The sequence below is a fragment of the Alexandromys fortis genome, unplaced genomic scaffold, assembly GCF_014885135.2.
Source record: "Alexandromys fortis isolate MF-2015 unplaced genomic scaffold, M_Fortis_MF-2015_v1.1 scaffold_152, whole genome shotgun sequence".
Lineage (NCBI taxonomy): Eukaryota > Metazoa > Chordata > Mammalia > Rodentia > Cricetidae > Alexandromys > Alexandromys fortis.
The window spans coordinates 1,477,720-1,504,559 of NW_026068045.1; the positions used below are offsets into that span (position 1 = coordinate 1,477,720).

The window sequence follows — 26,840 nt, forward strand, 5'->3', positions numbered from 1 at the left end:
GGGGGGGGGGGGGGGGCGGGGGGGGGGGGGGGGGGGGGGGGGGGGGGGGGGGGGGGGGGGGGGGGGGGGGGGGGGGGGGGGGGGGGGGGGGGGGGGGGGGGGGGGGGGGGGGGGGGGGGGGGGGGGGGGGGGGGGGGGGGGGGGTCGGGCGAGCCAGCCGGGGGAAGTCGAGAGCAATTGGGTGGGTGGGAGGTTTGAAGCGCTTGCGGAAACCCTTGGTGCAGTGAGCTTGGCGTGCCGCGGGGCTTTTCGGGACGCGAGAGATCCGGAGGGAATTGGGGGCTAGAAGGGTTGGGTAGGTGAGGATGGGGGTTACGGGTGGAAAAAACGGAAGGGGACTGGAGCTCAGAACCCCGCTGAGCACCGTGGTTACTGGAAACAGCTCTTGACTGAAGTTCACAGAAACAGGTTCATGCCCTTGATTTGCCCCTCTCTCTGTGTGACCTTGGGCCTCAGTTTCTTCTTCCTTAAAAGGAAGGTTCGGGCTGGAGAGGTGGCTCAGCTTTTCCAGGAGACCTGGGTTCAATCCCGTCACCCACACGGTAGCTCATAGCTGTAACTCTATTTTCAGGGGAATCTGACACCCTCACACAGACATGCATTCAGGCAAAACACCAATGCACAAAAAAATAAAAATTAAATCATCTTTTTAAAAATGAATTTCAAATTATAAAAAAATTTGAATACACTCTGAAGTCCTTTATGGCTCAAATTTTGTGGACTCTGAATGAGAGAAAAAAGGTAGAAGACTAGTTGTCGCCTAGGGAGAGCCGTGAAGGATGTTGGATCCTAGTATTTGAGTCGCCATTGACTCAGTTCCTCATTCCTCACAGTCTGTGTCCACACTCTTGTGTAGCTCAAGTAGAACATAGTTCCCAGAGCCTACTCAAGGAGGGTGAAGTGGAGCCCACGAGGAGTTTTCTGCCTTCTAGTGGCAAGTGGGTTCCCATTTCCCTCAGGCCCTGCTGAATGGAGGTGTTTGCCTGTGTTCGTGTGTTCTGCCTCTTGAAGGTGAAAGGCAGTCGAGGCTCTTCCAGAAATAGGAAGGCGATCCCCATCAGCAGCCCCTGGCCTCTCGCTGTGGGTTCCCAAGGGGTGGTCCCCAGGCTGAGGAGTTCCCTGGAGATGGCTTGTGTGACTAGCAGTGCTGCTGCGTGCTGAGTCGCCTGTCAGGAGCAGCGTGGGCAGTGTCTGTGCTGTTCCTTACTCGTCTCCAGCCTGGCGGATGGTTCTGGCCAGTCTTCTGATTGTGTTGGTTGAGTTGGCTTTCTCAAACCGTGGTTTCACAGAACTGACAGATTGAGCTAGTGTGTTCACAGTACATGGCTTTGTGTGTGTGTGTGTGCACATATGGGTTATCTGTGATTGTGTTGGCTTTGAATAGGGTAAACATTTGATTTTTTTTTTCTTTTTTGAGACAGGGTTTCTCTGTAGCTTTGGAGCCTGTCCTGGAACTAGCTCTGTAGACCAGGCTGGTCTCGAACTCACAGAGATCCACCTGCCTCTGCCTCCNGACAGGGTTTCTCTGTAGCTTTGGAGCCTGTCCTGGAACTAGCTCTGTAGACCAGGCTGGTCTCGAACTCACAGAGATCCACCTGCCTCTGCCTCCCGAGTGCTGGGATTGAATGCGTGTACCCCCCCCCCCATTGAGTAGGTGTAGTAAGAGTATAGGTGTTTTATTTTTTGTTGCTGTTGCTCTAAGACTGAACCCAATGTCTCCACTAAACTACACCCCCAGTCCAAATGTTTGTACCGGCTTGTCGTTGAGCTTAAATGAATTGAGAAACTCCCACAGTTAGCTGTCTACAAATATGCCATTTTGATATCTTTTAAGGCTATCTGGAGGAGAAGAAACAGGAAAAGAGTTGCCGGAAAATCTACAAAGACCAACTGATTTATTAGGCCAGTTATATTCTGTTCTTGTTTTAAATTACTTTCTTTATACTACAGTGATTTGAATTTTCATGGGTTGTCAAAGGAAGATTACATTTTCTTGAAGAAGCTTATAATCTGGTAGACAGTAGGGGAAAGGGTGCTAAGTGGCTCTCAGATTTAAGCATTTGTTCTTGGAGCTTTCTAAAGTATCAGATATTAGCTTACAGGATTTTTTTTGTTGTTGTTTTGTAATTGAGAACGGAAGGAAGTCTCTGGAGCCTGTTCATAAAGTACAAACATTTGGACCAGGGGTGTAGTTTAGTGGAGACATTGGGTTCGGTCTTAGAGCTACAGCAACAAAAAATAAAACACTTATACTCTTACTACACCTTGTTACACCTATACTCTTACTACTACACCTACCACCATTTGGACTCAGGAAGCTTAGACAGGATAATCACTTGAACTCAGGAGTTTGAGTACAGCAAGATCCTCCGCCCCACCCCCCCACCCCTCGAAAGCAAATAAAAAACTCAGTCGAAGGGACTAAGCTGCTGCCTGTGATTTTGAGGTCCAGATTGTAACTGAATTCCAGAATATTGAGCTGTCAAGCTTGCCTGTGAGAAGGCTTTGCTCTCCCATCCACTCCTCAGCTGGGTGCTGCAGTCACTCGGCCCTGTTTAGGGCAGCTGTTAGCGCTGAGCTGCTGGGTTACACAGAATCTAAGCCTGCTGTGGGGTTTGTTCTGGAAGTCATCAGTCTCTGTTTTTGGATTGCCTTTGCTTCCACAGCAGAGACCAATGTGCCTGCTCCATAGCTTCTTCTCCCTGTCATCTAGAGAAGAGCCTACCTTTCTATATTAGTTAGGAAAGCTTGGCTTGTGGCTTAGCTTGTAGCTTCCTAACTAGCCCCCCCACACCATTATTTTGTTTTTTTTTTTGTTTTTTTTTTTTTGGTTTTTCGAGACAGGGTTTCTCTGTAGCTTTGGAGCCTGTCCTGGAACTCCCTTTGTAGACCAGTCTGGCCTTGAACTCACAGAGATCCTCCTGCCTCTGCCTCCTGAGTGCTGGGATTAAAGGTGTGCGCCACCACCGGCTCCTAACTAGCTCTTTTATCTAAAAATAACCCCATTTTGTTTGTTTGTTTGTTTTTGAGACAGGGTTTCCCTGTGTGACAGTCCTAGCTGTTCTGGAACTAGCTCTCTTAGAACAGGCTGGCTTCGAACTCACAGGGATTCACCTGCCTTTGCCTCCTGAGTGCTGGGATTAAAGGCGTGCTCCACCACCACCTGGCCAATTAATCCGTATTTTTAAATCTATCTTCTACCACATGGTTCTTTACCTTTCATTCTGTACCTCTGACTTGTTCTGCATCTGCTGGTGTCTCCTGCATGCCTAGAATCCTCTCTCTCTGCCCTGAAGTCCTATTCATACCTCCTGCCTAGCTATTTGCCATTCAGTTCTGTACTAAACCAATCAGAAGGCACTTTGGAAAAGAGACATCTTTACAATGTAAACAACTAGTCCACAACACTCTGTTTTTCATCATTCCCTTATATTTAACTTTTGTTGTTCTCTTTTCTTCATCTTATATTGTACTCACGGGTATATTCATTTACATATGTACATACACAACACATACACTCATTTCACATGTGAGTGAGAACATGTGGGGTTTTTTCTTTCCTAGATTGTACCTCATTTTATATAACCAGTCTGAGTCCATTAATTTCTTGAAAATTTGTTAACTTCATTTTTCTTTATAACTAAATAAGATTCCATTACTTTATGTACTGAATTTTAGTTACCTGTTCATCTATTAGTGGACAGTGAGGCTAGTTCCACTTCTTTGTTATAGTGAATAAAGCATCAATAAACATACACATACATTCATGTGCGTGTGTGTATGTGTGTGTCTGTGAATGGAGAAAGATAAGAGCACATATTCCTCTTTCAGAGGATCTGGATTTGATTCTTTGGAACCTGTAGCTCACAATTGCCTGCAATACTACCTCAGGGAATCTGCTGACCTCCAAGGGCATCTGTGAGTGTGTGTGTGTTTATGTGTGTAGTTTTGTTTTTGTGGACATGTGTGGATAGTTATTTTGGTGGACTCATCTGTGCATCAAAAGATTTCTATCAGCATCCACTAAAAGTCATGACTCTCATGGAGTCATGGACAGCTTGTGGGAGTCTGTTCTCTCCTTCCACCATGTGGCTCTCCAGAGTCAGACTCAAGTTATCAGGCTTGATAGCAAGTGTTCCATCTTGCCAGCACAAGGTGCCTGTTTTTTGTTGTTTGGGTTTGTACATGTGTGAGTTACAGGCATTCATAGTCATGCCCACTTCATGTGTGTACTGCACTTCACATTCAGGCCCTCATGCTTGCACAGTAATTGTTCTTACCCACTGAGCCATCTTCCCAACCTGAGAATGACAGTCCTCGAACTCACAGATTCACCTGCCTCTGCCTCCTCAGTGCTAGGATTAAAGGCACCTGCCACCACTCCCCAGCTCACCATTCTATATTGGATGCTAAAGCTGTAAATAGATTGTTGAGTTTAAATCTTTGTTGTTGTCGTTGTTTTTATTTGTTTTTCAAGACAGGATTTCTCTGTGTAACGTCCTAGCTGTCCTGGAACTAGCTCTTGTAGACCATACTAGCCTTGTACTCACAGAGATTCGCCTGCCTCTGCCTCCTGAGTGCTGGGATTAAAGGTGTGCATCACAATTGCCCCAGCTATTATTAAATCTTATAAAACTCTTCTGAGTATTGGTTTCGTGGGAGACTAGGCAGTTTCGTGGATGCTCACCTTACTAGACCTGGATGGAGGTGGGTGGTCCTTGGACTTCCCACAGGGCAGGGAACCCTGATTGCTCTTTGGGCTGACGAGGGAGGGGGACTTGACTGGGGGAGGGGGAAGGAAAGGGGAGGCGGCAGTGGGGAAGAGACAGAAATCTTTAATAAATAAATAAATTAAAAAAAAAACTCTTCTGAGATCTGTGTTATAAAACCTGTTTTTATTAATATAAGATGCTAGGTAATTTCCCAGGGTTAGAACCCTAAGTTTTCTTTGCATTAGGAGGATTTCTCTACCACAACACTGTTGACATTGTGGCTAGAGTAATTTTCTTTTTTTTTTTTTAATATTTATTTATTTATTTATTTATTTATGTGTGCAATATTCTTCCTGTGTGTATGCCTGAAGGCCAGAAGAGGGCACCATTACAGATGGTTGTGAGCCTCCATGTGGTTGCTGGGAATTGAACTCAGGACCTTTGGAAGAGCAGGCAATGCTCCTAACCGCTGAGCCATCTCTCCAGCCCCCTAGAGTAATTTTCTTGAACTGGACTTTGCTACATTGCCCAGGCTGATTTGGTTTCAAAGTCCTCAATGTAAGTAATCCTCCTACTTCAGTCTTCCAAGCCTTCCAAGTCCTAGGATTACAAGTAGACACCACCATGTCTTCCAGAGGATAATTTTTTATTTTATTTTTAATCTGTGCAACAAAAGATTTCTAGCAGTATCCGCTAAATGCCAATAGCACCTCCCTCAGGTGGGACAATGGTCTTTCCGACATTGCCATGTGTTCCTTGATTGGGAGCTGCTGTATTAGGATGAAGTCTCTCTTCATGTTTTATAGAGCTCAGCCTACAGCCTGCCTTTTCAGTTCCCTAACCCTAAGACTTCCCTTCCTGTTATCTCCCCTTCCTTCTCCTCCCCCTTTCAGCCTTTTCGTTAGAATCAGGTCCCAGCACTTAAAGTAAACTGTGCACATGGCTCAAGGGCTCTTTGTTTCCTTGCAGGGCTGTGGTGGAGGCTGTGCATCGACTAGACCTCATCCTTTGCAACAAAACTGCTTATCAAGAAGTATTCAAACCAGAGAACGTTAGCCTGAGGAACAAGTAAGCTGGTACCTGCCTGTCTGTACCAGTAACTGCTGGGCATAAATAGTGTACATTACCTTTAACCTCCTGGTCTCACAGTACACCACTGAACCCTTCATTCCATCTGCTGCTTGCATATCCACAAGATTGGCACCATAGGAATGGCATTTGAATTGAAGGGGTTGGTCATGAGAAGGCAGGCAAAAAAAGGAAATAAAGCGGAGAAAAGAATATGGAGGAATGAAGACTGTTAAAATTCTTCTTACTTCCTGGGGGCTCTTCTTACGTCCTAGGCTGTAGTTATGGGTCACTGACACTGATGTCTCTTGGGAGGCAGAGATCTGTTGGTGTCGGTAATAGCCCATGCCTTTCATGTTCTTTGTCAAGGGATGACAGTGCCTCATGCTGCCTTACCCCTCCCCAGGTTGCGTGAGCTCTGTGTGAAGCTTATGTTCTTGCATCCGGTAGACTATGGGAGGAAGGCTGAGGAGCTGCTGTGGAGAAAAGTATACTATGAAGTTATCCAGCTTATCAAGACTAACAAAAAGGTAAGGAAGGCCCCAGGACTGGAAACAGCGTTTGTCTAAAGAGGTGAAGTTGAGGAAGGAAGAGCTAGAAAAGTAGGTCCAGAGCATGCTTTGGGGGAGGAGTAGGGAGGGACAGGATGATGACACACAGGCAGAAGAGAGGAAAGAGACAGTTAGTTACACATAATTGAAATTGGAGAAGAAGAGGCCCAGCGAGGTTGATCTAAGACTATAGGGATAACTTGTATGGGAAGAGAGATGTGGCTGAGATTCTGAAGCCAAGAGCAAAAGCTTATTTCCTCAGTTAGATGAACAGGTTGTAGCAGAGGGAGTGGTTCTCTGAGCTTATTTCTTTGCCTTACCTGATCTCTAGCACATCCACAGCCGGAGCACCTTGGAATGTGCCTACAGGACTCATCTGGTTGCAGGCATTGGCTTCTACCAGCATCTCCTTCTCTATATCCAGTCCCACTACCAGCTTGAATTGCAGTGCTGCATTGACTGGACTCATGTCACTGACCCCCTCATAGGTCAGTGAAACCTAAGAGGGTTTAAGGATTGGGTTCTTGATCTTCATTGTCTTCAAAGTTTGAATAACTAGTGACCAGTCAGGCAAATGGAACACCTTCAGGTGCTTTGTAAAACTAGATTTATCCAAACAAGCATGAGTTACTCACAGTGAAGGGTTTAGGAATGAGGGGCCTAAAATTGTGAACTCATGTGGAGGCTGAGGGAGGGACATGGCTCCAGTGTAGATCTGGCTCTGGAAGATGCTATTAACCTTTCTTTTTTTTCTTCTTCCAGTTGAGTTCTGCCTGTCTGTTGTTTTTAGCTTTAGGGAGTTTTTTTCTAGTATTTGGTTAAAGTTTTAAAATCTATAGGAATGTTGGGAAAATTGTTGACTGTCTCCCTAGAAGGGCTGCCAACTGAGGTCCTAGCAGCAGTGGCTTTACTTTTGTAGCTCACAGATCTCCTTTAACTCAGCTACCCTTTAGAAGTCCTTACTCCATCTCTTGCTCTATAGGTACTCTTCCCTCCTAGAGTCTTGCACCAGCTTTCACTAGGAGGTAGTCTTTCTGGAAGCCTTGTCCCTGCTACCACCTGACATGGTCTTACCAGATGCAGAGCATCTGTGCTTTGTATTCTTAAAATATTATTGAAAAGCAAAAGGAGGAGCTGGGCAAAGTGCTTGCCATAGAACCATAAGGACCTAAGTTTGAATTCCCAGCACCCATCCATGTAAAAAACCAGGTAGGACGGTTGCAGGTTTAATCCCAGGTCTGTTCATGTCTAGCTGACTTGATGAGCTTCAAGTTCTGTGCCTCAAAATAAGGCAGAGAGGGTTATTATGATGGCTCAGTGGGTTAAGGCACTTGCTGCCAAGCCTGATGATCTGAGTTCAGTCCCTGGGATCCGCATTATAGAAGGAGAAAATCAGCTCCTAGAAGTTGTCCTCTGGCTTCCACATGTGTACTGTGGTATGCACACACCCACCTACATACACATGTATACATAAAATAAATAATAAATGTAATAGAAAATTGTAAAGAAAGGTAGAGAACAATTGAAGAAGACACCCATTGTCTACATTTGGCCCTTATACATATTGTCCTCACAAACACACATGCATGTGTGCATACACATAAACAAAAAGGGCCGAGGTATTACAGCTTAGTGGTGGAGTGCTTGTCTGACTGTGTGAGGCCCTAGATTTAAACCCCAGTTTCACAAAACAGCTGCAAGATTAGTGTGGAGGCAGTGTCTGTAGGCTTTACTAGAGAGAGGGTCCGTAGCCTCAGAATTTGCTTCAGACCATAAGGTCCCCAAACATTTTCTCTTTGGTGTTTTCTTCATGTAGCCAAGTAGAAAGTCTGTAGGAGCATCAGGAAAAGCTTTTCAGAGTGGGGCTCCCCATCCAGGGGACCTGCAAAATGACAGGGCATGAGGGCCTGGTTTCCAGAGTTAGGTGCTTTTTGAAAATGTTTTATTTTGAACAGGGTCTCACTTTGTCTCTCTGACTGCTTTGGGCGCTGTAGATCAGACTGACCTTGAACTCACAGACAATCAGCCTGCCTCTGCCTTTTGAGGGCTGGATTAAAAGCATGCACTACCACGCCTCCTCAACCTAGCATGTGGTGTTTTAATCTTAAACCAAATTTTGTAACTTCACAGAGGTAGCTTTGATATAGTTCCTCTTGTCTCCTTTGCTTCCCTAACACTGGAGCCTCATCTCTTTCTGTTGGATGTCCTGTGTTGACCTTTCAGAGTTCCCCTTGTGCATCTGTGTGTCTACTTCCTTCCTGATGTCTTGTCAGCTCTGTAAGACAGTTGCAAGGCTGGCCTAGCTTCTCCTCTTCATTTAGGAGGTGTTTCTGCCTAGGTGGGGGTAGAGGAATGAACTCACAAATCAATATCTGAGCCAGAGGTGGTGGTGAACGCCTTTAATCCCTGAGTTCAAGGCTAGCCTGGTCCACAGAGTGAGTTCCAGGACAACTAGGGCTGTTACACAGAGAAATCCTATCTTGAAAAACAAAACAACAACAAAATCAACATCTGTCTCTCATCCCATTATTTTCCCCATCTCCCTTCAGGATGCAAGAAGCCAGTATCTGCTTCAGGGAAGGAGATGGATTGGGCACAGATGGCATGCCACCGATGTCTGGTGTACCTGGGGGATTTGTGTAAGAATCTTCATTTTGCATTTTCTCTGCCTTGGGCTATGGGAAAAGTGCAGGCTGCTTCAGTTGTTGGTGCCATCTTTTACATATCGGAGAGCTGAAGACGGTTGCGCTGCAGTGTTCTGTCTTTCATGCCTGAGTCAACTCTCTTTGGAGAGCTAGGAATGGCGGAATGCCATTGACATTTGCAGTAGTCAGGATGATCACCATTTCTTTAGGTCAGGAAAATTTATAACTTGGGTCCTTCTCCTTAGAGGCTTTCTAGTATGTCTGTGGATTCCTAGGTGAATAGGAACTTGAGCATAAGAATAAGAGAACACTTAACTGCATGGTGAGTGTTGCTGAAGCTGGAAAGGTGCTCTTGTGCTTTGTAGCCCTGAGTCTCTAGTCTTTGTAGACACCCATTCTTTATTGGGCTGCTGGTATGGACTTGCTGGGTGCTTTACATTTCACTGACCTGAAGCTCTCCTGGTTCTGTCCCCACCGTACTGCTGGTCTACTTTGGTCCCTAGTGTACTTAGAGTCCACTGTTTTACATTAACAGGACCAGTGTCTTCCTGTAGAATCAACCATTGCATTTCAGAACCAAATAGCAGAGATTCTTGCAAGCAATTATATTTGTTTCAGGTCCCTGCATTGGGGCGAGACACTCAAGATGAATCTGCTCACTTTTATAGATGCTGATTCTTTACATTTTGAATTGTTAGCAAGGAAGAGAGTCAAGTACTGTGTATAGTCACACAGACTTAGGATTGTGTCAAAGACCTACAAGCCCATGTGTTAGTTCATGTCCCTGCCTCTTAGACTCTTCACAGCTTTTCAGGGCGGACTCAGGGAGGGCTTCCTAAAATATAAAATTATCCCTTTTTCCCTTTGTCTCCCATGTAGCACGCTATCAGAATGAACTGGCTGGTGTGGACACTGAGCTGCTAGCTGAAAGGTTTTACTACCAAGCCTTGTCAGTAGCTCCCCAGATTGGTAAGTGTTCTCTTTGGATGTAAACCAGATCATGTCAGAGGTAGGCAGTTCTGTTGGGCATACATAGGCCTTGTGCTCATCTCTCCGGGTCCTTTTTCCCCGTTCTCATATGTCACCATGGGTATATATTCTCCCCTTTGTGACACACACACAAGATAAAAGAAAGGGATGAGAAGTGGACAAGTATTACAGAGAAGGGGAGAAAATGGTTTCTCCCTCTGTGTGAGGTCACTATAGAAAGAAGAGATACATCAGCTTGCCCCACAGAGTGTAGTGAGAGCTTCTATTACAGGGGTTGGGAATGTAGCTTAGTTGGTAGAGTGCTTGTCTAGCATGCACTGCAGAAGCCAGGTCTGGTGGTGTACAGTTACAATCTCAATGCTTGAGGGCTAGAATTAGGAAACTCACAAGTTCAAGATCATCCTTGGCTATATACCAAGTGTGAGACCAGCCCGAGCTACATGAGATCCTATCTCAAAATGTATATACTCTTAAAAAGATTTATTTATTCATTTATTTATTACATATATAGGGTTCTGCCTGCATGTATGCCTGCAGGCCAGAAGAGGGCACCAGATCTCATTACAGATGGTTGTGAGCCACCATATGGTTGTTGGGAACTGAACTCAGGACCTCTAGAAGAGCAACCAGTGCTCTTAACACTGAGCCATCTCTCCAGCCCCTAAATATATATACTTTTTAAAGATGCCGTTATAAAGCCAGGCGATGGTGGCGCACGCCTTTAATCCCAGCACTCAGGAGGCAGAGGCAGGTGGATCTCTGTGAGTTCGAGACCAGCCTGGTCTACAGAGCTAGTTCCAGGACAGGCTCCAAAACCACAGAGAAACCCTGTCTCAAAAAACCAAAATAAATAAATAAATAAACAAACAAACTAACAAATATATAAATAAAGATGCCATTATAGAAAGAAATGGGGATTCACATGTAGAGAGTAGTAACAGACGCAGAGGTTGAGCAAACAAACTGAGCCAGAAGAAAGAAGAGGAGGAGGTCAACCAAGGTTCCACTGTTGCCTGCCAGCCTAGCCTTTTCCCTGGTGTTCTCTAATGTTCAGTGTTGATTGAGCCTGGCAACCTTGACTAAGATTGTGGACTCAACTGCGTGAATTCTCTTTGACTCCAGGAATGCCCTTCAACCAGCTGGGCACCCTTGCAGGCAGCAAGTATTACAATGTGGAAGCCATGTATTGCTACTTGCGCTGGTAAGTGTTTGCCAGCTCCTTCCCAGCCTTGCAGTCCATCTCTGCTTTCCCACTCCCCCATCTCTTACTTTTTCCATCTTTCACCAACTTTTGTCTAAGATAGAGACATATTAGATTGAGGGACTCTACACTCAAGGGTACACTGGCTCAGCCCTGCTGTTTTTACAGAGCCATGTTGGGTTTATAGGCCTTTGAGAAGTTAAAATAATAACACGCTTATTGTAAACGTCAGTTTGTTCTCCTTTTGCTTCCGTGTTGGTTTGTTTTAGAGACAGGGTCTTGCTCTGTACTTGTGACCGGTCTAGATTTCACTGTGTAGCCAAAGCTGACTTCAAACTTGCAGTGGTCCTCCTTCTTCTATCTCCTGATTGCTGAACTATAAGTATGCATAAGTATACATATCAGCCAGGACTGAAAGCTTTCTGTAGAAGGAAATTTGTTTTGCTTTTTAAAGAAAGGGAGCCAGGCGGTGGTTGTACACGCCTTTAATTCCAGTACTCGGGAGGCAGTCAGGCGGATCTCTGTGAGTTCAGTTCGAGGCCAGTGTGGTCTACAAGAGCTAGTTCCAGGACAGGCTCCAAAGCTACAGAGAAACCCTGTCTCGGAAAAAAAAAAAAAAAAGGGTTTCTATCTGTAACAATTCTGGCTGTCTTGGAACTCCCTCCAAGACTGGCTGGCCTCAAACTCACATAGATCCACCTGCCTCTTCCTTCTGAGTGTTGTGATTACAGGTGTGTGCCATTACCATCCAGCCTATTTTGTTTAAATTCATTTAAACATTTTTTTCTGGTTTTCTTTATTTTACGTGTATGAGTGTTTTGCTTACATATGTGTCTTATTTGTACCTGGTGCATGAGGCTCTTAGAAGAAAGCATCAGATTCGTGAATCTGGAGTTACAGTTGGTTGTGAGCCATCTTGTGGGTGCTGAGAATCGGAAGCAGAAGGATCAGCAGTTCAAGGCCAGCCTTCATTACATGGGCAAAAAACAGCACCAAGACAAAAGTGTCACATAGTGCCAAAGTTGTTGGTTTTGTAATGAAATAAGTTCGTGGTGAAGATTCAGCACTACCATGTGCCGGCTGTGTAACCTCTTTGGTAGTTTGTTCTTGCAGGTTTTTTTTCTTATCTTTGTATGTAGATAGTATTAGGGTATGCTATGTGCCAGACCCGGATTAAGTGTTGCATCATTAACAAATAATTCAGGTAAATATAATTAGTTGTAGTAAATGCTTACACAGAGCTGACCCCCATTGTAAGTTGAGATGGTATTTCAGGGATGGTAAGTTAAACTTGTAACAAGGTAGGATTAATGGCCCCCTTTCATATAGAAAGGAAAGGAAGGAAGATACTACCTTTACTTGGATGACTGTCACGCGTGCATGAGAACATGTATGAGTGTTTGTGTGTGTCCCCATCCTTGTCCATGTGTTCAGGAAAGATGGTTCAGGAGTCGTTATCCCAACTATGTACACAGATACTGAGGCTGAAACGCCCTCTATTTACTAGTAATGGGTCTTAGGCCCCAGTAGGTGACCTTTCCCGTTTCCTCCTATTCCTCTGTTCAGATGCAGTAGTTAACCCTGTTTCTCCTTCAGCATCCAGTCAGAGGTGTCCTTTGAAGGAGCCTATGGGAACCTTAAGAGGCTATATGACAAGGCAGCCAAAATGTACCATCAGCTGAAGAAGTCTGAGACCAGGAAGCTCTCCCCTAGCAAAAAGCGGTAAGTGGGGCCTGTGGGGAGGAGGACATTTTGCAGTGACTACAGTGGAACCACAGGGACTGTAGGGCCATTTAGCGTGTACTCTGGGTTCCTCTCGTTCCAGATGTAAAGACATTAAGAGGTTATTGGTAAACTTCATGTACCTGCAGAGCCTGCTACAGCCCAAAAGTAGGTGAGTAGACGTGAGTGTGAGCTGGAATGGTGTCAGGCAGGCTCTTGCCTTGACTGCTTCTTACTTTTGCTGAAGTACGGTTTCTGTGGGAGAGGCTCACCAGTTGGCTCATCTTTGGCTTCCCTCACTATTGTGTCTGGGCCCATCCTGAGGGACACAGTGAGTGCTTATTAGATGCTGATAGTGGCTAAGGGACTGAGTATGAAATACCCTCAACCATTGTTTTGTTTGTTGTTTTTATCAATTGAAGCAGGACCTTGTTCATACTAGGCAACTTCGGTTTTATTTTCTTTTGATATACATTGGTCTGTGTTTGTAGTGTCGTTCCCCCTACACTCCCCAGTTCCCAACAGTCTCTTAAGTTTCTATAGGATCCTTTAGTGTTTCTTCTTTTTTTTTTTTTTTTTTTTTTTTTTTCTTTTGAAACAGGTCTACTGTGTAACCCTTGTTCTCCTGTGTGGATCAGGCTGGCCTTTAATTCACAGAAATCTGCTTGCCTCTGCTTCCCAAGTGCTGGGATTAAAGGCATGCGCCGCTGTCATGTGTAGCTGACCTGTTTGTTTGTTTGTTTCTGTGCTAAGGGTTGAGCCCAGGGCCTTATGCACGCCTAGCAAATACTTTACCCTTGAACTGCATCCCTAGACTCTTTGACTTGTCAGTTCTTTGCCACCCCTATCCATCAGTGACATTCCTTGTTCTTCCTGCCTTCCCATAGCTCCATGGACTCAGAACTGACCTCACTTTGCCAGTCTGTCCTAGAGGATTTCAACCTCTGTCTTTTCTACCTGCCCTCCTCTCCCAACCTTGGTCTAACGAACGAGGAAGAGGAAGAGTGCGAAAGTGGATATGCTTACCTCCCTGACCTCCTCATCTTTCAGATGGCCATTATCTGCCTTATGGGTGTGCACAGTTTAAAGAGAGCAGGTACTCCACCATGTCCCTCTGCTCCCCACTGTCCTGATCCCTTCCAGCCCATGTCACTGCCCGGTGTGTAGAGTCTACTGATGGCACCTCCTGTAAAGGAGCAGAGGCAGCTTTGGGTTCTTACCCTCCATAGACAGCTGTATACTCTCCAGGGTCCAGCCTTGGTATCAGAGCACTTAAAACAGCCTGAAAACCTTTCTGGAGAGGCAGTGGGAGAGGCGGTGCTAGGTGCTAAAACTCTTGGGTTACCAGGAACCGTCTCAAAGCTCAAGAGAGGTAAGCTAGGACGAGAAGATACACCTACATGAAAAGGTGGGGGGTGAGCTCCTACAGTCTAGTTTGTGAGAAGGTGGGTACTATTCAAGAGACTTGAGAAACCTTTTTTTTTTTTTTAATCAAGAACCAGCTTTGAGGAATAATTGGGTCATTGGATGAGTTGAGAGCAGGTAAGACAAGTTGAAATTGATGGTGCTCACTTCTTCTGTTCTGGTTTTAGGATCCAAGCAGTACAGTGCAGCCATTGCTTTCACCCTTGCCCTCTTCTCCCACCTCATTAATCATGTCAACATACGGCTGCAGGCGGAGCTGGAAGAGGGCGAGAACCCTGTCTCGGCTTTTCAGAGTGATGGCACAGGTTTGAGGCTGGGGAGGCTATGACTGGAAAGTTTGCATGAGACGGGATAAGGAGGGAATTGCGTGTAGTGAGAGCTCGGTGTGAGAGGGCACGTCCAGTTCATCTCCCTGACCTTTCCCTGTATGCAGATGAACCAGAATCAAAAGAACTACTAGAAAAAGAGGAACCAGAGCCTGAGCCTCCCACTGTGATGCCCCAAACTGATGAAGCTAGAAAGAGCCGTAAACACTCCCGACTCTCTTGTCTCCGTCGCCGCCGCCGCCACCATCCTCCTAAAGCTGGTGATGACAGTGACCTAAGTGAAGGTTTTGAATCAGACTCAAGCCATGACTCTGCCCAGGCCAGTGACGGCTCAGACAGTGGCTCTGATAAGAGTCTAGAAGGCAGGGGCACTGCTTTTGATGCAGAGACAGACTCAGAAATGAACAGCCAGGAGTCCCGGTCAGACCTGGAAGATATGGAGGATGAAGAGGGAACAAGGTCTCCAGCTCTGGAGCCTCCTCAGGCCAGGTCAGAGGTTCCTGAAGCCCTCAACGGCCCTCTGGGCCCCAGCGATGCCAGCAATCTGCAGGCCATGTCCACCCAGATGTTCCAGACCAAGCGCTGCTTCCGACTGGCCCCCACTTTTAGCAACCTGCTCCTGCAGCCCACCACGGAACCCAACAGTGTGGACAGTCACAGGTTGTGTGTCAATGGAGATGTGGACAAGCCTTTAGAGCCAGGTACCTGAGCCTCTACCTCCTGCTTGGTGCTCTGCTGTCAGGAGTCTTTCTAGCATTCAGCACATGCTGTCTTGCTGCTTTTTCACCACACTGCTCTGTGGCTTTGGGCCCTTCTCTCCTCCTGTTGGTGGTTGGATTTCCTTCCCTCATGGTATCCAGCTCTGCCTAGGTTCCCCAAAGCTGAACACAGTGTTCTTGTCAGAGCAGTATTGAGTGACAGCTGTCTATGGAGGGGGTTTAGGGGAGAAGTAAGAACCCAAAGCTGCCTCTGCTCCTTTACAGGAGGTGCCATCAGTAGACTCTACACACCGGGCAGTGACGTGGGCTGGAAGGGATCACTGTGGAAGGCAACAGGACAGTGGGGAGCAGAGGGACATGGTGGGGTACCTGCTCTCTTTAAACTGTGCACACCTTCCTGGAGCCTATTCTATGTCAAGCACTAGGCTAGGCCATTTTAGAGTATTGTCCTTTCTTCTGCTACTCCTGTGTAGGCAACCTAGAAGCTCATGCGTGCTGACCATGTGCTAACCACAGAGCAGCCTCCCCAGTGGTTAGGGTGCTATCTTGCCTAGCTTAGCAACCTGCAGTGGAAGAGCTGTCAGCCCTGTTCTAAATGCTGTCTTTAACCTCCAGACTTTGTACAGAATGCCCCGTTGGTCTGAAGCATGCAGAAGCATGGCTTTTCTTGCCCTAATAAGCCCCACTACTTGTTTGGTTTTTTTTGGTCAGTTGGTTGGGTTTGTTGTTGTTGTTGTTGTTTTGTCTGAGTCCTCAAACTCAGAGATCAGCCTGCCCCTGCCTCCTGAGTGCTGGGATTAAAGGCCACCACTGCCCAGAAGGTTGTTTATTTAAAAAATTACTGTATCTGGGATTTGCTTGAAGCCAGTGACATCTTCTCCTTGTGGGTAACCTCTACCATCTGCTCTACTGCAGCCTCTACCCTCTCCTGTCTGGTGAGACCTCACTGGTGTACTTGTCTTGAGATAGACTGAGCTTTGGGAGAACTAAGTAATGTCTTCTCTGTTTGTGTTCCTAGTGGCTAACACAGTCGAGCTGTGGGTGGAACTTTTTGTGCATGGGGTGCAATTTTTAAGACTTAAGAAATTTTAAATGAACGCAGGTATCATGATACACTCCCATAATCCCAGCACAGAGCTCTTGGTTTAAAAGTTAGTGGGCCCAGAACAACGGGGCAGGGATCTGACGGTGAGAGAGAATCAGAACTCGGAGTCTAGGTGGGTGGAATGTGTGGGCAACACTTCCTGAAAGTACAGAAGCCCATTGCTAAATGCTGTTCACTGCTTACCCCAGTTTTCTCTCCTTTGCCCCACCCCAGCCTCTGAGGATGGCTCTGAGTCAGAGGGGAGCGAGTCCAGCAGCCGCTCCTGTCGCAATGAGCGCAGCCTTCAGGAGAAGCTGCAGGCCCTGATGGCTGAGGGCCTCCTTCCTGCTGTGAAGGTCTTCCTAGACTGGCTGCGGACCAACCCTGACCTCATCATCGTCTGTGCACAGGTCTTTACACCACATCCTACATTTTCAGGTTCTACAAGGTTGGAAGGGTGATGAGATAAGAAGGGGCCTGGTAGTCTGCCAAGAACTTGATTGGCCTGTCCAGAGTAGCATGATCTTTTCCCGCAAAGAGAGGAAGCTGTTAATTCTGCTTTATTTTCCCAAAGTTGGCTTAATAGCTGACACTCTGGGTAATGTTTGGAACCAGACTCAGTAAACATGAAAGAATACAGAGGAAAGAAAGATAACAAAGGCCGGATGGTGGTGGTGGTGGTGCATGCCTTTATAGTTCCAGCACTCGGGAGGCAGAGGCAGGCGAATCTCTGAGTTCAAGGCCAGCCTGGTCTATAAAGTGAGTTCCAGGGCAGACAGGATTGTTATAGAGAGAAACCCTGTCTCGACCCCCCTCTCCCCAAACAAAACAAACAAATAAACAAAAATACAATAGGGGATAGCAACAGAGATGGGAAATTGGGACAAAGTTGAGCCTTTCCAGGCAGGGACTGCAGACTCTTATGAGCCAGTCTGGTCAGGCCTGCTGCCATAGGGTTGCGTGGTCCATGCCTGTACTGCCTTGGAATCAGAGCCTCAGTCTTCACTATAAAAGGTTGTTTCCCTCTTTAGGCTAAAGTCTAAGATTACATTTTGCATTACATTACTAGCTCGTTGCAAGCTAGTGTGGAGTGTTGTGGTCTCGTTTACTGTGAGAGGCCCTGTTCCCTTCCTGTGGGTCTCAGCTCAGGGCTCTACTTCACCCTTCCTCAGTCCAATTCCCAAGTCCTCTATGAACTTCTTCTTGCTAATCTGCCTAACAAGTCCCTCTGAGTCTCATAGCACAAGGACCCGGGTGTGATACCTGCTCTGGCTTTTCTGCATTGTTTCTGGCTGGAGGTTTCCCTTTTCTCCCCAGAGCTCTCAAAGTTTGTGGAACCGCCTGTCTGTGTTGCTGAATCTGTTACCAGCAGCTGGTGAACTCCAGGATTCTGGTGAGTGGACCCTAGGACTAGGCTCCTCTCCTACTAGCCCCTTCAGACCTGGTTGGTCCCCTCCTGTAACAGATTTTCGGGGAAGGAGCCTCCCTAGCACGGAGCAGTCAGTACAGTTTCCACACCAACACCGCCCCTACTGGTCTGGTGGTTCTGTGTGTGAGGAGGTAAGAGCAGAGAGGAGTCTGAAAGGCCAGGCTTGTCATTGTCATCACTATGTTACCTGCAGGCATTGAGCACTGATATCCGTCATTGATCAGTTCATCCCCTCTACCACCTTCCAATTAAAAACTCCCGCTGTTCTTTCTCTTGACACTAACCAAGAGCTGGCCATTTTCCTGGAACCGTTCTCCTCTCTGTTGAGCCTTTTCAGGCTGACTATCGTTGTTCACCCTGCCTGCTTGGCCCCGGGTGTGTCTCTGCCTTCTGCTTCCATCCACCGTTTGTCTGTCCCATCAGCTTGGTCATTCTCTATAGGAGGTTTGTATTTCCTGTGAGGTTATGCTGCAGGACAGTGGTCTGATAGTCTCCTTCTGCCTAGGCCTGGCCCTATGTCCTCAAGTCCAGAGTCTCCTTGAAGGCTGTGAGCTGCCTGACCTCCCTGCTGGCCTGCTGCTCCCAGAGGATATGGCACTGCGAAACCTACCTCCTCTCCGGACTGCTCATAGACGCTTTAACTTCGATGCAGATCGGCCCCTGCTCAGTGCTTTAGAGGAGGTAAGGAACTTGCTTCCTACCACGAGTGCCAAGTGTTCGTCATATGTGGCAGCAAATCAGGGTTTCTTGGCTGGGGCAGGACACCCACATGTAGACTGGGAGCATCCTTCAGGCTACAGATTTACCTTGACAGGTGTCTTTCCAAACATGTGCTATTACTAGTGTTTCCTTTTCATTTCTCCTCCTTGGGCTGAAGACAGAGAAAGTTAATCAGGACTTGGAATTTTTCTGCTTCTGTGGGCCAGTTGAGGACTGAAATGGCAGAGCCAGAAAGCACGTACGGTCCATTTTGGTCAGCAGCTTTCTCCCTTGAGTCTATAACCACATAGGCCATCTGGGGGCAGCAAAGGAAAACCAAGCCAACAGGCTACCAAGTTTCCTCCACAACCAGAGAAGTGCGACTTGTTTTCATATTTTAGGGTAGGCCAGATTTTTATCTGAAGGGCACGAGGAAGGGTTTTACTCAAAAAAAAAAAAAAAAAAAAAATTGGGGGCTGGAGAGATGGCTCAGAGGACCAGGCATCAGGGACCATCAAGCACAGGGCTAGCTGAACACATAGGCCCTAGTGTGTTAATTTTATAGAACTAAAGATTCTGCTAGGGCTGGAGAGATGGCTCAGAGGTTAAGAGCACTGGCTGCGCTTCCAGAGGTCCTGAGTTCAATTCCCAGCAACCACATGGTGGCTCACAACCATCTGTACTGAGATCTGGCGCCCTGCTCTGGTGTGCAGGCATACATCGAGGCAGAATGTTGTGTACATAATAAATAAATAAATTTAAAGAAAAAATTGAGAGGTGTGAACCTAGCGTGTCTCTTTACACGTGAGATGCTGAGAGTCTGAAGAGAGATGGCTTTAGATCCTGTTTCCTCACTCCTGGACTGCTGCCTTTTTTTTTTTTTTCTCTCTGTCCTCTTTTTTGCAGTACTGGGGATCAAGCCCATGGCCATACACCTGCTGGGCAGTCAGTCATTCTTCCACTGAGCTACACTGAGTACCACTCTCTCTTACTTTTTCTTTATCTTAAGACCTGGCCCTCTGATCGCCTACAAGGTTCTTTGCCCTGCTAGTTAGCACTTAGTTCCCCATGCTACAGACCATGTGCCTTTCCGAGGAGACTTAATGCTGAGAGGAGGCTGGTGTAGCTGGGTGCAGGCGGGCGAGAGTGAGAGTGCCTGTCGGATTAACTGGGTCTCTGTTCTCCCGCAGTCGGTGGTGCGCATCTGCTACATCCGCAGCTTCGGGCACTTTGTGGCTAGATTACAAGGCAGCATCCTACAGTTCAATCCCGAGGTCGGCATCTTCGTCAGCATAGCTCAGTCTGAGCAAGAGAGCCTGCTACAGCAGGCTCAGGCCCAGTTTCGTATGGTGAGTCAGTCTTCCCTTCCCTGGGAGCTCTTTCCCTTAGGCTTCCTGAAGAACCAGAGGAAGGTTCCAGTAGTTCTTATCTGAAGAACGGGGAAGCCAGGTCAGAGGCCCAGCAAGGCCTGAGAGACACTTTGAGTAGAGGCAGTATGGCTCAGGACCTCTCCTCAGACTGAGTTAGTCTTGAGACCATCTCTGTCACCACTTGTAGAAGGAGCAGCGGGCTGCATTCCTGTCACCCAGCTCCCGGACGCCTGGCTAGCTTATGCCCCGAAATATAACAACACGCAAATTATATTCATTTAGGGCTGGAGAGATGGCTCAGAGGTTAAGAGCACTGGCTGCTCTCCCAGAGGTCCTGAGTTCAATTCCTAGCAACCACATGGTGGCTCACAACCACCTGTAATGAGATCTGGCGCTCTCTTCTGGTGTGCTGGCATACATGGAGACAGAATGTTGTATGCATAATAAATAAATCTTTAAAAAAAAATTATATTCATTTAAACACTGCTTGGTCCATTAGTTTCTAGCCTCTTCTTGGGTAACTCTTAAATCTTGCTTAACCCATTTCTAATAATCTGTGTAGTGCCATAAGGCTTTACCGGGAAAGATTCAGCATGTCTGGTGGCTGGCTCCATCACGTCTGACCAGAGAGGAGAGGCATGGCGATTGCCTCACTTTCTCCCAGTATTCTGTTTTGTTTACTACGCCTACCTAATTTTCTGTCCTATCAAAGGGCCAAGGCAGTTTCTTTATTAACCAATGAAATCAACACAAAACAGAAGACCCTCCCACATCAACCACTAAATCTGAAATAGACAAGTCACCAAACCTTGCTTGGCTAGCTTCCTGTCACTTACAGGAATCCATACAATTAGCTATGGCTAGGGGAGAAGATGGGATGATGGTGCCTATTGTCCTGGAGGAGGGGTGCTTAGCAGGTGTTCCCGTGCTTTCCTTTCACCAGATTTAAGACTGGGGAATGGAACAGAATGTGGGGTCTCAACATGGAGGAACTCTCTTGTTTCAGACATAGTCCCATCCAGAGAGCAAGCAGTGGCCTGTGTGCTCAGCACAGGCACTGAGAATTTGCTCTCCGACATGCTTGTCAGCATTTTAGACACCGCAGCTAACATGCAGTCTCTTCACATGGGTGTCCTTCCTGACACTAGTACCTTTGTAGTGCTGGAATGGGCCACTGTGTGTCAGGCACGGGAGCCTCGGGCCTTCATCCCAAGCCCTGACCTCTGATGCTCTTCCTTTCTCCCAGCCCCCTGAGCCCCATTGCTATGGACATTTGACAGGCTGGAAAGGGAGCATGTTCCCCCAGAAACTCCCTGCTGCCTTATGAACAAGCATATTTTGTTAAAACAAGCTTTTGTGTTAAGGCTTTTATTGTTGGTCTGTACAGGAAGACATGAGGGTAGGGTACAAAAATAGGGAAGTTACACAGCTTTAAAACAAAACTATTAGAATTTCTGCAGGCATTTTCTCAAACTCACAGCTCCACAGCAGTGAGGACGGGGCCAGTGAGTACCCTCTCATGTGGTTCTGGGTGCTGCAGGCCATCCTAGTTCCTGCTCTGCCTAGGTCCCTGACTTACAAGCCTGCCATCTCTTGTCATACACTGAGCACTCTGTGTGCTTAGTCTGTTTTGCAAGTGCCCTGTCTTTTCACCTTCAGTCTTCCTGTGGCTTGGGTGCCTATGTCTTCCTTTTATGTCTGAGAAACTAAGGATAGTTCTAAGACACCAAGTCAGGGTGGGGACCAGGGCTCTGACGTCTCAGGGAAAACCCGAGTTCTTTATTTGTTTCAATTTAGTTTTCTTAGCCATGCTAGGATTACAGGCATATGCCATTATACCTGGTGCCAACCGTGAGCACTCAAACTGACTGTTGTGCTGCTCTGGGGTTTAATTTCTCTGCAGCCCATTTGCTCACTAGGAGCTGTTGTCCCACTGCTAAGTGACTGCCAGGCTTAGCAACTCTCACTGGCCCTTCTGAGATAGGTTTCCCTCTGAGAGCAACAGACCCGCATCTGTCTGAGCTGCTGGACTGGTAAAGCCTTAGCCTTCAGTTGGTGTGCCTCTCCCCTTCCTACACTCAGGTGATTCCACACAGGAATCTTGGGAGTTTCCTAGTGATGAGTTAGCATAGAAAGTCAGGTTTCGGCTCAGTTGTGCAGTGAGAAAAGAGGGCACTTTGTCCACTTTGTGTTCTACATTTCTGTCTTCTGGCTAACCTGGAAGGATGTGACCTTTGTCAACTTTGTTCTGTTCTTTCCTCCTCTACCAGTGCCTCTCAAACAGCATGGTTGGCATTTGGGGCAGGGCACTTCTTAACTGTGCAGGAGTCTGCAGGATAACCCTGGACAATTATCCTTGGTGTATACTACTAGTGTGGACTGTCCATTTCCACCAATTCTGTGTGACAACCTACATGACCTTTGGTTAAGTCTCTAACAGCTTTTCCTTTTTTGTCTTTACCTCCTTGACTCATTTGAAGAGAACTAATTGGCCACTTTGTAGAGTTGTCTGGTTTGGTCTCATTAGAATGACATCTGAGGACACACTTGGTTCACCTAAGAGCCTTCAGTGATGCTCTGTTACCTCACAGGACAGAGGTCTCACTCTTGTCCACATTTAGAATGTATGAAGGGCTTGGAACTTCCTTTTGTAAACGGAAAGAATTCCAGATAAGGTGATGATGGGCATTGGGCAGGATTGGAAAACTGTTGTGGCTCTTGAGAGAACAGGGATGAATCAGAGAGACTAGAGAGGTGTGGATTAGAGCATCCTGGAAGGGTTGTTCTTAGGCTGAGCCTTGTGTTCTTGAGGTAAGGGAAGGATGTTGGTGTGCAAGTCAGAGGGTTCAATTGACAAGACTGGCCAGCTGATGATTTATGTGCTGAGCGAGGACAGACCTAAGCCACTTTGAGCATTCTGATTTGGGCAGTTGGTGGTTCACTTACTAAACTGAAGAAGGCTGGGCAAAAGAAGGAGTGGTTGGGACTGCTGGACAGACAGGTGCATGTGTGGCCTGAACAGGATGGGCAGGTCTGGGCAAACACTGCCAGGTCCAGAGCAGGCACGGGTGTGTGTGGCTGGTACCCTGAGGAGGACCTGGCTAGAAGGAGCAGAGGTACAGAGGTTAGAGCCTAAGGCACAACAAGTAGTATCCTACGTACCAAAAATACTCTGCTTTCTCCTCTCCCGAGCTCCTCGGGCATGAACCTGCCATGGGTCAGTCATGGGGGTTGTAGAGTGAATGAGAAAAGAATTCCCTTCTCCTATAGCAGGACTTCACACGAGCTGCAGACCTAGTCCTCTGGCTCTAGAGGAGGGACATAGCTCTTCTCACGGCTGTGCTTTCCTTGTAGGCAGAGGAGGAGGCTCGGCGGAACAGGCTCATGAGAGACATGGCTCAGCTACGGTTACAGGTGGGCAGTTTTCACATCCTTCTCTTCTTGGTCTGGCTTCACTTAAGTCCATTTTCAGATATTCCCCTGCTATGGCTCTGGACAGCTATTCTGAGAGCTCTTTCTTGGCCTCCAGAATATTCCCCATGATGCTCAGCTTTCCTTCTGCTTTGTCCCTTTACTCCGAGCTTTGTCACCCACTAAGCTCTCTGCAGCCTCAACCACTCAGCCTTTTCTTACCAGCTCGAGGTCTCCCAGCTGGAAGGGAGCCTGCAGCAGCCCAAGGCCCAGTCAGCCATGTCTCCCTACCTCATCCCTGACACCCAGGCCCTCTGCTACCACCTCCCTCTCATCCGCCAGCTGGCCACTAGTGGCCGCTTTATCATCATCATTCCAAGGACAGGTAAGTTTATCTGGGAGGCTGGGTGTAGATGGTGTGTTCTTTGGGACCAGTGTATATGTGGTCTTGGTTGTGAACTGCAGCCTCAGCATAGACATCTGTGTTAAACATTGCTGCAAAGATACGGGCAAGTAATGAGAAACTGCAGTGGAAGCGCTGGGGGAGTTGTTAGCTCACTGCTGGCTGGTCACCTTTTCAAAGAGCTTCCAAAATCTCGTGGGCATCACAATCCTACAACGTCTCCCATATCCTGTAGCATTTCCTGCAGTGTAGTCTACAGCCTGAACTTACTTTTTCTTACCTTCGTCCACTCTGCCTGCTAGTGATCGATGGCCTGGATTTGCTGAAAAAGGAACAGCCAGGGGCCCGGGATGGGATCCGGTACCTGGAGGCAGAGTTTAAAAAAGGAAACAGGTGAGAGCGAGCGCAGGTCTGGCTAGGACCTTTGGGCAGCCTGGGTCCGTTATCTAGACGTGCTTGGGAGCTCGTTGCTCCCTGCAAGTGACAGGGACCTTGTTCACGATTCATATGCCCCTTTGGGAGAGGTCTCAGCTCACAAGACAAGGAGATTTGAAGAGCTGAGAGCCCTGGGGAGTCAGAAACACTGCCCTGTGTCTCTAAGGCAGACTCTGGACAGCACCTGCTGGGAGAGAATAGCAGTCTAGTCCCAGCTCCAGGCTCTGGCTCCTTTGAAGGAGCTGTCAAGCTTCAGTTGGAGACTTAGGGAGCAGGCCTCCTATTTGCCCACTAAGGGGGCTGTCGAAGCCACCCAGGGAGAAGCTGGAGCCCAGCCCAGGCCCCACCTTCTAGCCTTTGGGACTGAGAGCAGAGAGCTCCTCCTCTGCCCTGCCTCTCTGGCCTGCCTGGCCAGGAAGTGCACAAGGCCTGCTTGTTTGGAGGTCACCCCCAGAATCTCTGGCTTGAAAGCATCGGCTTCTGTTGCCTTCCCAGCTCCTCCCCTGGGAAAAAAAACAGAAACCCGAAGCTATCTGTAGAGAAAGCCAGCCTGGCATCCAAGAAGCCACCTGAAAATGGCTCCAAACAGCCTGATGGGAGGGACATAGCTATCCTGTCTCCCTGAGCTGACACACCTCCCCAGCCACAATGGCCTGCTTTGTGTAAACCGTGTCTCCACCTTTGTGGTCTCCTTTGCAGATACATTCGCTGCCAGAAGGAGATGGGAAAGAGCTTTGAACGGCATAAACTGAAGCGGCAGGATACAGATGCCTGGTAAAGTGTCAGCCCGCTCCCCAGAGCCTGTCAGAGCTGACTCTGCTAGCCCCTGTGAACTCCCCTACCCAGAGACGCCTGGGCTCAACGTCTTTCTATAGCTGCTGGCACATACTCCAGGGCCACCAGCTGCCTGTTTTCTCTTGTCCCCAGGAGATTTTTATGTTCAGATTATGGTCATGCGTGGTCTTGTTCCCTTTACTCCCACACTCTCAGGACTCTGTATAAGATCCTGGACAGCTGCAGACAGCTAACTCTGGCCCAAGGGGCAGGGGAGGAGGACCCGAGTGGCATGGTGACCATCATCACAGGCCTTCATTTGGACAACCCCAGTGTGCTCTCTGGGCCCATGCAGGTGAGTCCCGGGTTAGAGAAGAGTTGTCTTGAGATGCCCCAGACAAGCTGCCTTTTCCCTCATCTTCCCTCCTCCATCATTCCGCAGGCCGCCCTGCAAGCTGCCGCCCATGCCAGTGTGGATGTCAAGAATGTTGTGGACTTCTACAGGCAGTGGAAGGAGATTGGTTGAGATAGGGCCCCAAGCCCTGCAGTGGGGCTGACTCCAGATTTCTCCTGCACTCTCTGGCAACCAGGACCGCCACCTGCAGTCACCCACCACACGCAAACAGGAAGGAAGTCCAGCTGCACTGAGGCTGCAGGGAGGGCCCAGGAGCCAGCTGGGAGGATGGGGGCCCCTGTTGCTAAGGTGAAATCAGGAAAGTGAGGAAGTGCTTGGAGTGGGAGTGGCTTGTGGACCCCTCTCCAGCCTTCTACCTTACCCCTGCTGTCCCCGGGGCGGGGCAGGGGCAGGCATGGGTGTCTGCATTTCATTGGAGCAGTTCCTGGACTTCTGAGAGGAAAGGACACTAGAAGGGCCCTGTCCTCACCCAAGATACAGGGTGGGTGGGGCTCGGAGTTTGGGCCCCTGGCTCTCAGGAGGAGTTGGGAGATACTGAGTGTCTGCATGGTTCTCTGCGACCCTGCCTATCCTCAAGGACCCCCCCCTCGTCTTCCGTGGGGACAGGGCAGCTCTGGAGCCAGCTGTGGTGGCTCTTAGGGAAGCAGGGCCTCAAATGGCCTACACCATAGAGCAGGGGCTGCGCACTCTGAGGCCCCACTTCCTTTCTGCCACCTCCAGCTTCCAGGCCCTTAGGGTGTGGGGTGACTGGCTTTCTGCCAGCAGCCATCCCTTCCCCACCAGTTCACAGTCACTGTGCTTTGTGCTCTTGGCTGCTGTGCTGGGTAAGGGGTGCCAATGAGGGAGTGAGGGCCAAGGCCACCCCCCTCACCATCCAGGGAGGGCTGGAGGAAGGGTGGCAGAGAAGATCCCTGAAAGCGGTTTCCTTGGGGCCCTCTGCCCTGAACTACCCTCCTTTTGCCCATCCCCAGGATGATAGCCCTGGTGGGCTAAGCAGGGGCTGGCTTCTGGAACGCCAAGTGACACAGAAGCAGAGATCATGAATTGCTCAGGGTCAGAATGGCACCCTGCGAGCAAAGAGCTCTGGCCATGGCTACCCCAGTTCCACCCCTCAGCCTGAAAGCAGAGCATAGCTGGGGCTGGGTTCTTTTCTGCTTTCCCCTCCTTACCCCAACTGGCCTAGCTGCTTTGGCTGTGCTTAGAGGAGCTGGCTTCTTGCCTTCTGCTAAGACAGAGGGTTTGGGAAAACCAGGGGACAGTTGGGATTATCCCATTTCCAATTCTGGCAGAGACTTGAGACTCAAGCATCATTTAATAAAGACCCCGCCCCCAAGCCCACTCTGTCTGCCGTGTCTTCTGTCCTCGAGTCTTGGGGTGGGGGTAAGGGGAACCTGATGTTTTCAGAAGTGCTCTACTGTTAGAGACTGATACGCCTTTCAGTGGGAAGTCACTGCACACTCT

The 26,840-nt window shown here is 48.2% G+C and overlaps 1 protein-coding gene across 1 annotated transcript; it reads left to right on the top strand.

The window, feature by feature from the left end:
- Positions 1–5,632: 5,632 nt before the first annotated feature.
- Smg5 (SMG5 nonsense mediated mRNA decay factor) lies at positions 5,633–26,717 on the top strand. The gene is made up of 21 exons (XM_050166431.1): positions 5,633–5,780; positions 6,187–6,310; positions 6,663–6,819; positions 8,881–8,970; positions 9,856–9,945; positions 11,089–11,167; positions 12,764–12,889; positions 12,993–13,061; positions 13,777–13,985; positions 14,482–14,619; positions 14,748–15,341; positions 16,678–16,853; positions 17,761–17,836; positions 18,378–18,553; positions 19,762–19,920; positions 23,296–23,355; positions 23,578–23,737; positions 24,058–24,148; positions 24,890–24,964; positions 25,181–25,319; positions 25,407–26,717. The coding sequence occupies exons 2-21, from the start codon at positions 6,212–6,214 to the stop codon at positions 25,488–25,490; spliced, it is 2,847 nt and encodes a 948-aa protein (XP_050022388.1). The 5' UTR covers positions 5,633–5,780; positions 6,187–6,211; the 3' UTR covers positions 25,491–26,717.
- Positions 26,718–26,840: the final 123 nt, after the last annotated feature.